At 40.1% G+C, this 17,995-nt stretch overlaps 1 protein-coding gene across 1 annotated transcript in view; it reads right to left on the bottom strand.

Annotated features, from left to right (window-relative positions):
- LOC111154452 (contactin associated protein like 2) overlaps positions 1-17,995 on the bottom strand; it is a 2,043,877-nt gene that overhangs the window by 652,922 nt on the left and 1,372,960 nt on the right. Inside the window, exon 13 of the mRNA XM_022514057.1 lies at positions 15,243-15,443. Within this exon, the coding sequence (XP_022369765.1) occupies positions 15,243-15,443 (201 nt within the window). The remainder of the gene's footprint in view (positions 1-15,242; positions 15,444-17,995) is intronic.

The raw sequence follows: 17,995 nt of genomic DNA, 5'->3' as shown, positions 1-17,995 counted from the left end.
AGGGAGTAGATGGTTGAACATTAAGACTTTTTTGCTGAGCAAGTACTTCTTTATCTTCACAGTCAGTTCCAAATTGGAAGCTCGAATATGATGAAAATGATCAAAATATCTATAAAAGCTCAAAGAAGTAAAGTACTCTATCTGCATATTCCATTTGATCCCTGTGGGGGCCCAAAACTAAGTTTCTGGGCAATGAATGCAAACATCTCAATCAAATGATGACAACTTCCCTCTCAGAACTGGAAAAATACTAAGGATTCACTTATATGTAGGCCACATCGTCTAAGTCTACCAACTTTTCTTTCCTTTGTCATTCCTAGTCTTTGAAAAGGAGATTCAGTTCTCTGTGTGCAATAACACAGCACTGGCAACACTCCCCCGCACCCAAAAAAAAGAGAACTGTTAGGGACTTTAAGAAATCATCTCTGTTGTCTTTGGTTGTCAGTAAGGGGTCTTGAGGACTTCCCTGAAGACTCTTAAAGATCAGATCATCCTTTTCTCGTTGAACCAAAATATCAATGCAAAGCCAGAACTGGAACAAAACTACCACTAGATGACCAGCACTCTACTGTAATATGACTGAATGTATTACCAGAGCTAAATAATAAAGACAGGGCAGAAGGAATCCAGACAGATAGCCAAGGTGCAGGTAAGACAAACTTTGCATGACTGCAGCCTAAGAGAACGGGCTCCGTGGTCCAAAGATAGCCTAGACCCTCTCTCAAAACCTAATCACTCCTCGTGCTCCCAGTCCATGCTCAAGAAGCAAGCACCTGATTCTAATTTGGCTCCCCATGTAGTAGCCCTACAGAGAGCGATTTGGCAGGGTAGAGAACAAAAGCACCTAGTCCCTCTAGCATTCCATTTTTCATTACAGATTGATACACTGGCATCCTGGTTTATGTTTGGCTCTCTGTGTACCTTGCCTGCTAGAAGGCGCTGGCCAGACCATCCTATCCCTTCAGCAGTTACTCTTCTCATTTTAAATTAATACAGTGGCATTTTGATGGTAGATCTCAATCTCCCAGACTCTGATTATATTTGAGATCAAACTAGAGTGTGCTGATAAATCACGTTCTATCAAAAGAATCTGACTCTGAATCCTAGAAAACTCATTAAGGTAATGTCAGCTATTTTGAGAGACAGCCTCCGAGGCTTCTCCACGTGATGCAATTTCAGCTACCAGAATTTGACGCAAGCTGAGTTTCTTTTCCTTTCTGAAACTTCTATGCATTTCATCTACACTATCCTAAGAAGTTGCTTCAGATAAAATCTCTACTAAATCCCTTCTAATATAAGTGAAGCCCAATTTCTTTGTTTTTCTACTTTCTCATTAAAAATGAAACTTCCAAGGCAGTTCAACAGTATTTTTATTTTCTCAAGGACTCCTCTTTTTTATAGACCTTTCTCCTCCTACATATATAACCTGAATTATAATTCTCCTCCTCAGATCATTTATGCTTTTTAAAAGTTTCTCTGAACTATGCCTATACATATTTTATACATTTCACCTGGGTTAGACTGCCCCTGTCTTGAGATGATGCCCAAAACAGGATAATAGCAATTCTGGGCAGTAGAAAATCAGTTCTTTGAAAAATAACTGGTTATATATTTCCAGACTATTTTTACTCCAGATGATGCTTTTATACATATTCAGTTTATATTATTTTAGATCTTTATTTCCCATATTTGCCCAAATCTGACCCCTCTCCACTGGATATGTGTCTGTTCTTGGTAAAACACTCTGGCCTTAGCAGTATGGTATCAAGTTCCATTTACTTTTTAATTTTTTCCACCTCTGTCACTTCTTATCTGCAATTCACTTGTAGTTAAAAATGTAGTAAATTACAGCCAATTTTTAGTTCTTTCCAGCCTGATTATTTTCCCTAAAGATGATGTTTTCAACTCCAGTAGCAAATACCTACTCCATATAAGTAGTTTGATTTCTTTGCATTTCAAATAAGCTCTGTGTGTTGTTACTTTCAGGAAGTCTATCAGAACCAGCCAGTTTCATGGAGGAATTCTGCTTGACTTAGTTATTTTTGGAACCATATGGGGGTGTGTGTGTGGTATTTAGAATACACAGAGATACATCAGGTTATCACAGGGACATGCACTGGTACATTCCCCAACAGGGGAAAAAATACACATACTTATACATATGTATATACATATATATGCATAGATAAATAGTGAAGCGGATGCTTTATCTAATCTGAACGATATCTATTGCAAGACGAGAAGGAAGAAGCATAAATTGCCCAGGGATGGAAGGAGGGAAGAAGTCACCGCCATTGAGTAACTTGTAACTTCATTATCATGTTTACAGTATACTTTTAGATACTGGCTACACTCTTAAAAGTTATATAACATTCCAAAGCCAAGTACTGATATTAAAATAATCTGCTATATAAGTTCATCTTTTGGCTACTTTTTATTAGTTTGGATAGTATGTGTCTACTGATTCCAGAATTCAGGTCATCTCTGAAAGTCTGAGACCTGTGTTTAGTGACTGTTCATTTAGGAAGTGCACGTTTCTTCTTTGCTTTGATGGATATTATTTTGTTAATACTTCCTATTTTTACATTAAAACCTTATAAGTTATTCTACCCATTCTCTTCATGTAAACTCCTAACTGTGGTTAACAGAGCTGAAACCTCTGTCCCTGATTATGTATTAAGCTTCATTCATAACTTGTCAATTTCATAGCACTGATCCTAGTAATTTGGTTGCTTAGATCACCTTACCGACTCGATGTTTTGCAATGAAACAAAATAAAAAAAAATTTCGTTTCTGGAGACCTTTACATGGCTGCCTTCTAAGAAGAAAGCTAATTGATTTTAACATTTGGGCTAACTAAATCATTATGATTTTATAAAAACTATGAGACACTAAATAGAATCCACACTCTGGCTGGACTGAGTGCAGACAGAATGTGCTGTTTCGTTCTAGTTATTTCCCCATATTTCTTCTGATCTTGTCCTCCTGCCCCGGGCTCTTACCACCCCCACCCCAACACCCTCCTCTGCTGCCTGCATAGGAAGGTCCCTCCCTCCTATTTACCCCACATGGAGCTATCTCCCCTTGTCCATTCTCCCTCTCACTTACAAGCCTGAACTGAGAGCTGCTATATTCTTTGGGTAGAAATAATTCCCTACTCTAAGAGAATAAATTTCTGTCTCTGCTGGGTGACTTTTATGTCCATGTCCATGTCCATGTCCATGTCTTAGGGCCACCCTTTAGGCACTGCCCAGCCACAGGCAGACCTGGCCATCTCTGCCCTTGCCCATTCTAATGCGGTCTCTGAGCAATCTGTCAACAGCAAATTAATAAGGTAAGAATGCAACGTTGGGCCTAGCATGTGTGTTAGGCTTAAGTGTGTGTGTTTCTTCTGGAAAGAAAAAAAAGAAGAAAACGTCAACATTTTGTTTTCATATCTCACGTCTGAGAGTGGATAACCTTTTGCAACATTTTTCTATTTCATCACTATACAATTTACTTATTCTGTTTGAAATACCTTGATATTAAAACATGAAAGTCAAGTGCTCTATAGAATGAGAGGCATGTTCTTATTTCTTTCACATCAAATGTTTTTCAGTATAGTTCTGAACAAATTGTCATCAAAACCATATTTTTTAATATACTTGTCAGGGCCAAATCGAGGATATTGAAAAAAAAAAGTAGAATTTCAAAATGAAGCATTTGCAGCTCTCATAAATGTCCCTTTTGGCCTCCTGCTTAACAAAAATGCTTCAGCCTTCTGTTTTAATTGTGCTAAAAGCACATTCTAATTTTGCACTTTAGGAAAAATTAAGAATTTCCCCAATTAGCTTATTAGGTGGCCCCTAACAAGCCCTTCTTTCTTTTGTTCTCTCTCCTTCTCCCCCCTTCTCTTCCTGTTTTTTTTTTTTTTTTTTTTTTACATTTTGGTAGAAAATACATGTGTGTCTAGAGACACAGAAGCCTAGGTTTTAATCTTGATTTGGACTCTTAGCACCATTTTTACTGTTTTCCTTTGGTGAATTAACCCTTCCAAAGTTCTATGTTTCTTCAGGTATAAAATGGAAATAATAATATATAATTTACAAAGTTTGGGAGATGGACGGAATGAGCCAATACATGTAAATGTCCATGGTAAGAATTTAATAAACACTAATGCCATTTTTCTTCCTTTCATCATAATCTAATTTAGGGATTTTAAAATATTATTTACCTAAGTATATAGAGGACAATACATTTAGCCTGAATTTCAGATCCAGTACCAAGAAGTGGGGGAGAGAGTTATTTTCTTTAAGAGAATTTAAGATATGGAATGAAGGTCAAAATTGCTATTGCATTCCTATTTGACTAACACTCTGCAATATTATTCACTGTCCTATAAAAACTACCCAATCAATTGGTTTTGGGAAATCATAGGCAAACAGGATAATAGAATCCAGCTGCATTTTTGGAGACTTAGTATTTTAGAGAAGTTCTGTCATTCGCTGGTCGGGAAATAACAAAACTTGGAAGACATACTGTCTTTGAAATAAAACTCATATATTATTTCATTTTTATCCATTCTTAAAAAAAGTGAGTTCTTCCAAATTTCTCTGAGCTTCTATAACAGTACATTTAGTTTGCATGGCAATGGGATTTGATTCTATTATGAAAGTAAAAATAGAAGAACACTGCAGAGTAATGTGGACGGAGTGAGGGAACTATCCTGTGGCTTTCCTAAAGTGATGGGTATGGAGTACACTTATTTGGGTCAATGAAGATATTTTCCTTTAGGCAGAACTCGAGCCAACAATGAATGAATACTGCCAAGTCCCTGGTGGACATAGGCTATCTTGGTTAAAATGTGGAATATAGGCACCAGCAAAAATTTTTTTTTAAAACAACACAGAGAAAAGGAAAATCTTTGTTTTTGACTTGAATAAAGTTGACCTGCTGGAGTCATTCAAATCACCATTGCTCTAACCATAGAAAATGGTATTTTACTTGGCAATTTGACATGAGGTTAACATGCACCCTCATCATAAATGGAGGGATGGGAGAACAAAAGGTCCCCGAACACCTCTACATGTCGCTCTCACCTGTCTGTGCTGACCAAGAGAGCTCCATGTTGCACAATGGAGGGAATAAATCACTGCTACTCTAGAAATGGATTTCTTACTAAGTCATTTTTTTTTAAAAAATCATCTTTGCTGACTACAACGATCAGATTAGTGTGCAAACTTAGCTGGGCTCCAGTGCCCAGGCATTCAACCAAACACGAATCAAGGTGTTGCTATATAGGTATTTTATAAATGTTGGTAAGTCCATTTTTGGTTGACTTTCAGTAAGACAGATTAGGCCATGTAAGCTGGATGGACCTGATTCAATCAGCTGAAAGGATAAAAGGACTTGGTCTTCCTTAAGAAGATATTCTATCCATGGGCAGCAGCTCTCTTCTCAGTCTTGAGTTCCAGTCTACCCCAAGTTTGGGCTTGCCAAGCCGGGTCCCACTATTGCATAAGCCAATTCCTTGCAATAAATTTCTACATATATATATATATATATATATATTTTTAAAGATTTTATTTATTTATTTGACAGACAGAGATCACATGTAGGCAGAGAGGCAGGCAGAGAGAGAGACAGAGAGAAAGGAGGAAGCAGGCTCTCCACCGAGCAGAGAGCCCGATGCGGGGCTCGATCCCAGGACCCTGAGATCATGACCTGAGCCGAAGGCAGAGGCTTTAACCCACTGAGCCACCCAGGTGCCCCCATATATATATTCTTACTAGTTTTATTTCTCTGGTTGAACCTGGAGTGGTACACTGGCCCATGGGACTCAAAACCCCTCTCGCCTCCCATTCTAAAGCTTCCGCAAAGAGCTCCTGATTGTCTCCCATACAAAATACACATATTAATGTTTTTAGAAATTGGTATGAATTCTAAATTTATTCAATCTTTTATCTAAGATGTACCAGTAAAATCCCTTCAGATAATAAATGACTTTATTTTCATTATAAAAAAGTTTCTCTACTTTAAGGCAAATGTTGTTTAAAAACTATTTTTTGCCTTCCTTGTATTCTCATAGCACCTAGCAGATTATTCTATATTCAACCAATCTTTGTTCAATGTTTCTTAATAAAACTAGATACTTCCAAGGAATTTTTATGTAAAGTTCTTTTTTCAGTATCCTATTGAGGAGAGAGATATTTTTAAACATAATCAGAAGAGACCCCGAATCACTAAGGAATTGTTGAAAAACAAAAATAAAACTGGGGGCATCACATTACCTGATTTCAAGCTTTAATACAAAACTGTGATCACCAAGACAGCATGGTACTGGCATAAAAACAGACACATAGACCAGTGGAACAGAGTAGAGAGCCCAGATATGGACCGTCAACTCTATGGTCAAATAATCTTCGACAAAACGGGAAAAAATATACAGTGGAAAAAAGACAGTCTCTTCAATAAATGGTGCTGGGAAAACTGGACAGCTATATGTAGAAGAATGAAACTCGACCATTCTCTTACACCGTACACAAAAGCAAACTCAAAATGGATAAAAGACCTCAACGTGAGACAAGAATCCATCAGAATCCTAGAGGAGAACATAGGCAGTAATCTCTTCGATATCAGCCACAGCAACTTCTTTCAAGATATGTCTCCAAAGGCAAAGGAAACAAAAGCGAAAATAAACTTTTGGGACTTCATCAAAATCAAAAGCTTCTGCACAGCAAAGGAAACAGTCAACAAAACAAAGAGGCAACCCACGGAATGGGAGAAGATATTTGCAAATGACAGTACAGACAAAAGGTTGATATCCAGGATCTACAAAGAACTCCTCAAACTCAACACACACAAAACAGATAATCATGTCAAAAAATGGGCAGAAGATATGAACAGACACTTCCCCAATGAAGACATACAAATGGCTATCAGACACATGAAAAAATGTTCATCATCACTAGCCATCAGGGAGATTCAAATTAAAGCCACATTGAGATACCACCTTACACCAGTTAGAATGGCCAAAATTAGCAAGACAGGAAACAATGTGTGTTGGAGGGGATGTGGAGAAATGGGAACCCTCTTACACTGTTGGTGGGAATGCAAGTTGGTGCAGCCACTTTGGAGAACACTGTGGAGATTCCTCAAGAAATTAAAAATAGAGCTTCCCTATGACCCTGCCATTGCACTACTGGGTATTTACCCCAAAGATACAGAGGTAGTGAAAAGAAGGGCCATCTGTACCCCAATGTTTATAGCAGCAATGGCCACGGGCGCCAAACTGTGGAAAGAACCAAGATGCCCTTCAACGGATGAATGGATAAGGAAGATGTGGTCCATATACACGATGGAGTATTATGCCTCCATCAGAAAGGATGAATACCCAACTTTTGTAGCAACATGGACGGGACTGGAAGAGATTATGCTGAGTGAAATAAGTCAACCAGAGAGAGTCAATTATCATACGGTTTCACTTATTTGTGGAGCATAACAAATAGCATGGAGGACAAGGGGAGTTAGAGAGGAGAAGGGAGTTGGGGGAAATTGGAAGGGGAATTGAACCATGAGAGACTATGGACTCTGAAAAACGATCTGAGGGGTTTGAAGCGGCAGGGGGTGGGAGGTTGGGGGAACCAGGTGGTGGGTATTAGAGAGGGCATGGATTGCATGGAGCACTGGGTGTGGTGCAAAAACAAGGAATACTGTTATGCTGAAAATAAAAAAAATAAATAAATTAAAAAAAAAACATAATTTACACAAAGTAATCAATTAGGTCGATCTTCATTTTATGATGTCATTGAAATGGATAATTTAAAGATGATATACAAACAAAACATGTTGATGACTTAAGTATATGAGAAGACACTTTCCAAATTCTACAGCATGATATAGGATTACTCCAAAGTATACCTTCATTCCTATTCCAGTCATGAAAAAAAAAAAAAAAAAAAAAGAAAGCTACGCACAGGCACTCACAAAATAAAATGGCAGAAATAAAAAGTCTTCATCAAGTTCTAGAAGGTCAATCTTTTTCAAAGTCACACCTCAAAGCTCAAGAAGTTGCCATCTTGAAAGGCAGTATCCTTTTAGTAGAGGTGAGTCAAGCTGTCCTCAGTAAATTTGCCCTTCAGATTAATTTATTAATCAGAAATATGGGACTTGACCAAAGGTCACTTGGCAAAGAGCATTTCTAATCAGAGACAGAAGAAGTAAATGGCACAAAGGAAAATGTTCTTTCATGGTGGTTGAAGAGATGGGATGGGTACGGATCCTGCTAGGATTCACTCTACCTCACTTGGGTTGGGTGGGGGCACTGAGCTCTCCACATATTCGCCCTCTCCTCAGTGAGTCAGTAGGCAAGGCTTATGAGAAGCTGGATTGCATTTGAACCCCGCTTTCTCACACCCAGCCACAGTGACCTTCAGTGAGTTTATTCACCGCTCTCAGCCCTATTTTGCAAAGTGGAGATAATAAAAGCTAGTTCATCTAACTCTGAGCATTAAAGGAGATAAAATTTCAAGAATGGTGTTGGTCAATAGAATTTAATGAAAATCTCTACTCTTTCCTGTGTCTCCCTTCTCAGAGCAGGTGTTTTTTTGTTTATTTGTTTGCTTGTTTGTTTGTTTTGCCAAGGCAAATGCCATATTCTCTTGTCTCTCCTGGTGCCCTATCCTTCCTTTTCTGTCTTACATCTTTAGCCTCTACCTCTCCACTGCCTCCTTCATTTATAAACTTACTCATAACTCCCTCGTTTTTTAAAAATATAAAGAATTTGCAAACCCTCGCTTTGGTTCTGTCTTTTGACTAAGCAGCAATTCTGTATTTAGCCATCCCTCCTTACCATGGAACTTCTTGGAAACCTTCATTGGCTGTTCCCTTTTTCTCTTCACTCTGTTCAGTGGTTCCGCCCACCAGACCCCATGGACAGGAAACTCCAGGGGCCTCCCAACAGTCAAAGCCAAGGCCTGGCTTCCCTTAAACAATGTCTCACCCCTCACCACACTCAATTTTCTTTTGTTCATTTTTTTTTTTTTACTGTTTATTTTTAAACACTCCTTTAATTTAGTTTCCTCATTACTAGGATTTCCTAATTTGACTCTCTTGCTACTGTTCTGATCATCTCTTTTGGGCCCTTTAGCTGCAACCTCTCCTTCACTCACCTTTTCAAATTAGCATTTTCTTTCTTTCAGTGTTCTCTCCGTACTCTTCCCATGACCTCTCTGTGTCCTCTGATGAAGACATTCCAACTGCTCAGAGTCATTTACTTTATCTTTACTCCCAGGTACAGGGAAGGTAGCATTTTCCCCTCTGCTAAAGTTCCTCTGCAGATAAGCAATCATGACTCATGTTGATTCTACTACCTACACTTTAAAGAAAGTCTTCCCTCTTAGGGCCCAGGGGGCCTCTCAGACATCCAGTCTTATCTACACTGCAGTAGCCGGGCGGGGGATGTTCTTTTCCTATGAACCCGGCTCTCCCTCCATGCTGTTCGTCACAGGACAGCTGGCATCTCCCACTCAAAACCTCCCTTTGCCCTTTGATTGGAATCCTTAAGGCCATGCAAGACTCTCCTTTGTCTCCTTTCTCTTTCTGTCTCTCACCTGCAAAGTCTCTACTCCAGCCATCTGACCTCTCTCATTCCCTCCCAGTACATGTCCCCTGCCCTCCCATCTCCAAATCTGCACATTCTGACATCTCTAACCTAGAATTCCGTCTACCATTTTTTTGAGTTAACTTGTATGAATCCACATGTCCGCTCACAAGTCACAATTCCTGATACACAAGAAACAATAAATATTTATAGACTGATTATCTCATCCATTATTCCAGTTGAGGCATTCATCAATTCTATCCATATTGTTGAATCAGCTTCTATTTTCCCTGTGATCATTTGTGTCTTTCACCACAGCGCCCTGTGTGGAGAGTCTAGTTGCCTGGGTGTGGAATATGATTAGATTTTATCCTCTAGTTTTCCCTTTTAGTTCTTTCTACCTCTCTGTTTGCCCCCATTTAATTGAATCCTCCAGTGTTAGTATAATTACTTAACACAGTAATTAATGAGATAAATGATTAATCTTGTGATTAATATACTGACAGGACACAATGAAAATGCTAATCTTTGGCTACCATCAAGCAATGTTTTTATCTATGTTTCAAGAGGTAAACAATACGTGTTCTTATAATGCACAGGACTGACTTGGAAAATTCACTTTTTTAATAACCTCTCCAAAGTTTAGAAATTTTTTCCTAAAACTAGGTTATAACTTACAATACCAGAGTCATGTTTTCTTGTCTTTTGGATGCCACTAAATCACATTTTAGTATCATCAAAATACATTGAATTTTACACCGCTTACTGTACAGGCAAAAATTGTGAAAATAATTCCTTTTCAGTAGATACAAAATCTAACAGTAACCTACCCAAAAGGATGGATAATTTATATCGCTTCTTCCAACAAAAGAAGCAATAAAACTATGACTTATGAGAATAAGACTACATTGAGAAATTAAAAGAAATGAAACACTGGAAACCAATGAAAACAACCCTAAATATAGTCAGAGGAACACAAACCATATCAAGTTTACACTTCTACAGTTAAATAAATCTCGATAGATGTAAGGAATAAATACCTCAACAAAAAATTTCTTAATTAGAAAGTATAATGTTTTATAAAACAAATATATGACTCCAGCGCATCTAAGATATACAAATAAGCAATTTAAAGCAGATTAATAGGTTGTATCCAAATATAGGGAAATATTTTATCTAAAAACCTTAGGATTGCTGCCTAAGATGTTTCTCAAGTGAGATCTAATGAAACTTTCTCTTGGTATCTAACTTATCAAATTGAGATTCTTAAAGTATGTATTGCAGAAGTAGATTTCATTGTTTAATGATTTTTATCTTTCTTAAGTTCAGATATTGCTACATTTGTAGTTCTGGGGATATAAATACAAACCATGTTAACATCCTTTTGGTTTTGGACACCCACGTACGTTTTTCTTTGTTAAGGTAGAATGTGTTCATTCCCAAGTTGGTAGGTCTTCCTCCAAACAAGATCTTCTATAGAATAAAGTAACTTTGTCTTGTTTCTACGCCTTTTACAAAGCTAAGACCAACTGAATTAATAGTTACATGGCAAGAACAGATATGACCATAACAAATGGCAAAACCATTACTTTAAAATTGATTCCATTTTTAAATTTTATAGTAATAAAAAGAAGAGATAACATTACGACTCTTGTAAAGTTGTGCAAAACCAATAATGACTAATTCTACATTTGTTGGCTAATGGGATGGTACAGCCAAACATTTATCAAAATAAAAATGAGGTCCATATGCATACAAAATCAACTCTTTATCATAAGTATCATTAGAAACTATAGAGCCCCAAATGAACTCTTGAGGGTAAGGCTCTTAAAATAAAGAATAACATTTTAAGTGCACAGCTATTACAAACTCATTTGATATTCATTTTAATTGCCATGACTATAATGAATATACTTTGTATTCAAACAGATGTCACAAGTACTACTACAGAAGTTCCAATATAATTCAGTCTTAGTTAAGAATGAGTAAATGGATATTTAAAATTGAATGTTACCAGGAAGGAGGGGGAAACAAAAAAAACAATTACAGCAAACATTAGCTCCTTAAAGCAGCAAATTAAAGATTTTTATTAAATTGTGTTCTTTCTTATTTGGACATACACAGAACATGATCATACAGAAACACTTGCTATATCAACTACTCCTTTTCCTTGCTTCAGCTGTTCTACACAGTAGCTAATCTGGGAAACAGAAATTGGGAGTATGAAGGATGACTCAGAAGGGAAGGCTAAAATACACCGTATAACATTTAGAGACTGGTCTATGAAAAGGATTAATAAATACTACAATGCCAATGTAGGTTAGCTGAAGGAGCAGGTAATTATATATGCCATTTTCTTTTAATTGGCCAAATTCTAACATTCCCTTTAATCTTCTCCAACATGGAGAACTGAAATCTTAAAGCCTAACATGAGAGACCTTCACACTGTAAATTAAAGATGGTGTTTTATGGGGCACCTGGGTGGCTCAGTGGGTTAAGCCTCTGCCTTCAGCTCAGGTCATGATTTAAGGGTCCTGGGATTGAGCCCCGCATCAGGCTCTCTGCTCATCAGGGAGCCCGCTTTCCCCTCTCTCTCTGCCTGCCTCTCTGCCTACTTCTGATCTCTCTGAGTCAAATAAATAAATAAAATCTTAAAAAAAAAAAGATGGTGTTTCTTAGTGTTTGGATCACAGACCTACCCATGGATGGCTTTTTAAAAGCAAACATTCCTGGCCCCAACCAAGTTCTATCAAATGAAACTTCCAGGAGTATGGCCCTGGAATCAGCATTCTGACAAACCTAAACATTGGGATGCACACACTTGTTTAAAACAACTGCCTCAGGTAGGATGAAGTAATATTTAAAATTATGTACTTTCATTTTATTCCAATCAGCAAACATTTATTAAGTACTAATCTGTGAATGAAAATTATATACATATACATGTTCATACAGGCAAGCGGCATATGATAAACTTATTTTCAAAGTACCATCTATTAAGTGCAATAATCATCTACAAAGGTCTGGAAACACAATGTCTGGAATCACAAGAAAATAATCTGCTATTGTACAGATTAGCAATTAACTCATGATTCTAATTTAGTATTTATTTCCCCTGAAAAGGCGTCTGGAGATTGACAAGAAGTATGTTTATCTTATTAGTAGAAAATGTAACTGAAATACTGTTTAAAAAATTTATCCTGTTTTTCCTGATCTTTTAGAAACCCTCTGGTCTTGAAAAAGAGCGTCGTAAGTATGTGACGCCTCTTGGTGACTGCAGGGAGGAGACAGAGGGCACCCAAGACGTAAGAGGGAAGGAATGCAGAGCAAGACTAGGAGCACTAGAGGCAAACTCTTCTGCTTACCTCCAACCTAATTCTCCTCGTGCCCAAACTGTAAACTGAACTTGTTTAAAAGTCACATTGTGTTTCGTAACCACCACAGCAAAATTCAAAAAGCAAGAGTTGACTTTGGAGTCTATGAGAAGAATGGAAGAAAATAAAGTTGATGGTACCAAGTTATTTTTTTTTAAGATTTTATTTATTTATTTGAGAGAGAGAATTAGAGAGAGAGAGCATGAGAAGGGGCAGGGTCAGAGGGAGAAGCAGACTCCCCACTGAGTAGGGAGTCTGATGCGGGACTCAATCCCAGGACTCCAGGATCATGACCTGAGCTGAAGGCAGTCGCTTAACTAACTGAGCCACCCAGGCATCCCACCAAGTTATTTTTCTTGTCCGCAGTTTGCCCTCACCCTCATCCGCACCCCCATGACTGAAGACTAATTGACAGATCTTTGGAACACACCTCAATAACGAGCATTCACTCATGAAACTTGGTGCCGACAAGCCAATGGAAGTTGTTAATCGCACCCAGTGCCCGGTGTATATAATACACCCAGTGTCTTTTCTATTATCCTTTGCTGACTTTTCCCGGCATGGGAAACAGGATCCAGTCAAAATGCAATGCTGATGAGTGCAAGTGCAGGGGAGAACAGCTGGGTTGTAGGGACTTGGAAAGCTTCCCATGGCCCATGGCAGTGGTTTTCAAAGTCATTGCCTGGGAACTCATGTTATTAATTCATTCAGGCTGCTAGGGCAAAATACCACAGCTGTGGGGGGCTTATGCAACACACATTTGTGACATGGTTTTGGAGGCTGGAAGTCCAAGATCATGTTGCCAGCCATCTTGGTTTCTGGTGAGGGCTCTCGTCCTGGCTTGCACGTGGTCACCTTCTCACTGGGTCCTCACGTGGGAGAGACAAACAGCTCACTTTTTGTCTTTTTATTAGGCCACCAATCTCACCAGCTTTATGAACTCATTTAACCTTAATTACCTTCTAAAAAGCCCTATCTCCAGACTTTTGCTGACTCTCTTTCAACATCCTCAAATCGCTTTCTGCCTCTTAGCACCACCTCAGCACCCCAGCCATGATCACCTCCCTTTCCTCAAACAGCAGAAGCACTAATTGTCTGAACCAATCATGTCAACAATTTACAGATCCTACTTTCTTAGAGTCCATAGGTCACACTCATCTATAATTTCATCACAAGGCTTTGCACATTAAAAGAACACTCAAATCTTTAAAATATCATAGACAATGTTTTATACAATTCTTCTTTGTAAATATTCCACACCAGTATTGCCTCCAATCCAACACTGATTTAGGGGCAGCAAATAGTCCCTTGGTCTGTGATTAGCATGATGCCACTTCTCAAGTTGCCCAATATTAAAAATAATCAATACACTCCTTGCTATTAGTGAAATCCTTAAGGGCATCAAACCCTACAGTAAGCATTTAGTACGTGACTCTATGAAATGCTCACTCACTTTGCAGTAGGCATTATGATCCCTGTTTGAATGAAAAAGACACTGGCTCTTGAGGCTTAAGAGTCCCACTAACTCCACCGAAGTCACACCTGGAGAGCGGCAAGGCTGAAAAGTGTGAGCATTTGTTTTTCTGACTCGGAGCACATGCTTTGTTTCTACGTGCTCTGCTACGCTAGAGACCGAGGGATTTTATTCTCTGTCAACATCCTGAATCTGCTACCAAGAAACCCAAGGCATACGGATCTCTTGGAAAAGATATTTCTAGTGTATCCTTTGGAAACTCTTTATTTTCTACACCCCAAACACACACACACACACACACACACCCTGAGGCATCGCAAAAAGGAAGCCATCACGGAAAAAAAAAAAAATTAGGGCGAACTTGAGACAAGTAGATACTGTTAAATGACTATAGACAACCAAGAGCTCTAAATTTTATCGCCACTCTACACCTTATTTACCGGGGGCAGCCTTTAGAATGCTTTTGGCTTTACGTTAAAGACAGCTGAACTCCGTAGTTATGACTTGAAAGTTCACAAGAGGCTCTGATACACGTTCGCCCAAAGCAACGACGGATAATTCAGCATCAGACACACATACGTGCACCGAAACTGGAAAAATCTGTAAGCTGAAAACAATGGAATTTTCTTCTGAAAACTGTACTTTCTTAGTTTCATTCCCCAGAAAAACCAAGTGATGGTTTGCTGTTTTTCACAGCTGCCTGCACTTTGGAGACTGGACTATAAGATAATAAGTCGCACCTGTTGGACTGTTTCGGCAATTCTGAGCACCAGCTGAGACAGTACTTAAAAGTAACACTCCATGCTCAGCCTACCTGGGGTGTTCAACAACCTCGACATCTTGCAGAAATAGGAGACGTACTGCTCGCAATGCTCGGCGCTGCTGGTGACGGCGCTGATCTGGTCCATGGAGGCGCTGTACACGAGCTGTGTCACCGAGTACTTCTCTGGGCTGTAGCCCACCACGGTGGTCTGCATCTGCAAGTTGTGAGACACTATGGTCCACACTTTGTCCTCTGTGCAGAGAAAAATACCAGGAAATGGGTCATTAGTATGCACGTACTTCTTTGAGTGGAAGAAGACGATCGAGCCGCACTTTCCCTGAACTGGGGCAGTAGAACAGAGTTACGGATCTCCATCTTTTAGGCTCTGTCCTGCACGTTCTCCTTTATAGACAAAGCAGAAAGAAAGGCTTTTTATTAAGAACAAATGCAAGGGCTGCCTGGGTGGCTCCGTCTGTAGGTTAGGTGGCTGACTCTATGTCAGCTCCAGCCATGATCTCAGAGTGGTGAGATCGAGCCCGGCATCGGGCTCCATCCGGGGGGTGGCGTGGGGGGGGGGAGGCAGTCAGCTTCAGGATTCTCTCTCTCCCCTTCTCTTTAAAATAAATAAATCTTTAAATAAGAAAAAAATACTAAAAGCAAGATACCTCCTAAGCACAGGGAACAGCTCATGTCTCTGGCTGCTGCCAGCATTCACAGCATTGAAAGCAAGCTTCACCATGTTCCGACTCCCTTCCTGACTCCCCCTAACCCATCACTCTGGTGCAACAGCATCTGCTCTTTCTGAAATGGACTGTGCTCTCTCCAGCTTCCGAATCTTTGTGTATGCTGTTTGCTCTGATCAGAATATGCATCCTCCTCTTGTCAACAAATGTCCCTTTCACCGTGACCTTTCAGAGAAAATCGGACCCCGCCTTCTCTGTTACTGAAATGCTCTCTACGTGGGCAACAATACAAATGAGTAATTACCCTGATCCTTTGGACCCTGAAAATTTCAATGTGTGAAGAGGAAAAGCGAATATAAGATTGATGAGGTTAAATTACAACCCCACATACTCCTGAATTTGAATTAGAAACATCACGAGGAACCCATAATTTTTCTTTTTGAAAAAATGTAGACCTATGTCCTAGCTCCGTCCACTGGAAAAGGCCCCAAACAAGGACAACCTGTAGCATCGGACTGTCATCACTCAATATGATTTTTCGTTAAGAGAAACTGGGCTGTCAGGTGCAGTGACTGATTTCAGGGCTGGAAATGCACGAGATAAGCCTGGAACATAATGTCACACAAAAACAAATAAGCTATTGGCAACAGAGAGCAGTTCAAAAACCCCCAGGAACGAAGAAGGATGATTTTAACATCATTACGATTCTCCTGCGATGGAATAAAATACATCAGGGATGTTTAATTCTAGGAGTTCATTAAAATACAAAGAAATGTTCAATCTTGGAAAATGCCAACTAACTCGTTATTTTGAATATTAGGAAATAAGGACGAAGAAACCAGCATTAAGCCTACCTTACCTGTAGGAACCGTCACGTAACTAACGTTCTCTGTATGGAAATCTTTCAACTCATAAATGAGGACTAAGTGATGGGATTAGAGGACCATCATTTTGTAACTTCTAACAAGGAGGGGCCAAGCAATGGCTCTCCACAGCTGCTGATAGAACCATGAGTCAAACCAGAGGACATGCGCCTTGCAGTGGGAGGCTACAACACCGCCTGGGAAGCAGTGTGCACAAAATCAAAAGCGGATTTCACCGAACTTATGGCCCTGACTGCCACTTCGAGGAAACATGCACTGAAAATAGTGCATATTTGGGGGAGGGGACTACGCTAAATGACCCTAACAGGAAAGGTCAGCAGAATCCGTGCCATGTGAAATTCTACGAATTATACAATCTAGTTTTTTCAACAAATGTACAAATTACAAGGGAACAGAGAGCACGAGAGAGCGCTACAGATTAAAGGAGACTTTCTGAACTTGCCTCTCAAGCAGTTTTCCTTCTTTCAGGAAAGGACAGCTCTACTCTTCCAGCTGCTCCAGACAAAGCCATGGGGTCCCTACTACGTCCCCCCCTTTCTTCTACGTTCCTCATCCAACCCATCTGTGAATCCTGTCTGCTCTACCCTCTCCATGCAGAATCTGAGCACTCCTGACCTTCACCCTCCACCCCGAACCCCTGCTCTGGTCAAAGCCCCTACCTCCTCCTACGCCCATCGCACAAAACCTTGCAACCACCCACTGCATGCCCTGCTGCGCTCTCACACCTACCCTCCGCACACAGCCAAGCTGAGCCTCCGCAAACATAAGCCGAATTCGGATACTGTGCTCCAAGCCCTCTTGTGGCACAGGGTCTTGTTCCGAGTGAAAGTCTAGTTGTTGAAACAGCCGCAGGCCCTTTGTGATCCAGCCCCTCCTGCCCTCCTCACCTCCCCCTCGCTCCTCCTCCAGCTCCAGCCACACGGACCCCTGCCTTCCTCAGACTCCTCAGGCAGCCCCTCCTTGGAGCCTTGGCTCTCACTCTGCCTGGGAGATCTGCAGGCCCGCCCCTCCCCCTCCTGCTAGCTGCCCCAAAGCCGCCTTTCCCCCTGCGCGCCCCTCCCCACCGCAGCTGATTTCTGTCTCCTTGTCAGGCTCTGTTTCCCCCACAGTACTCATCTCTCTCTGAGTGCGTGTTTTCCTTCTGTCCGGCTCCCCAGGTTAGAGGGGGAGTAGGCAAGGACTGTTTTCAATGCTGGAGGCACGGTGCTTAGAACAGTATCCAGCATGTAACAGACCT

Source organism: Enhydra lutris, unplaced genomic scaffold, assembly GCF_002288905.1.
Source record: "Enhydra lutris kenyoni isolate GAN:26980312 unplaced genomic scaffold, ASM228890v2 scaffoldscaffold37, whole genome shotgun sequence".
NCBI classification, from domain to species: Eukaryota; Metazoa; Chordata; class Mammalia; order Carnivora; family Mustelidae; genus Enhydra; species Enhydra lutris.
The sequence above is the reverse complement of the archived record's forward strand: the minus strand, read 5'-3'. Positions and strand labels throughout refer to the sequence as shown.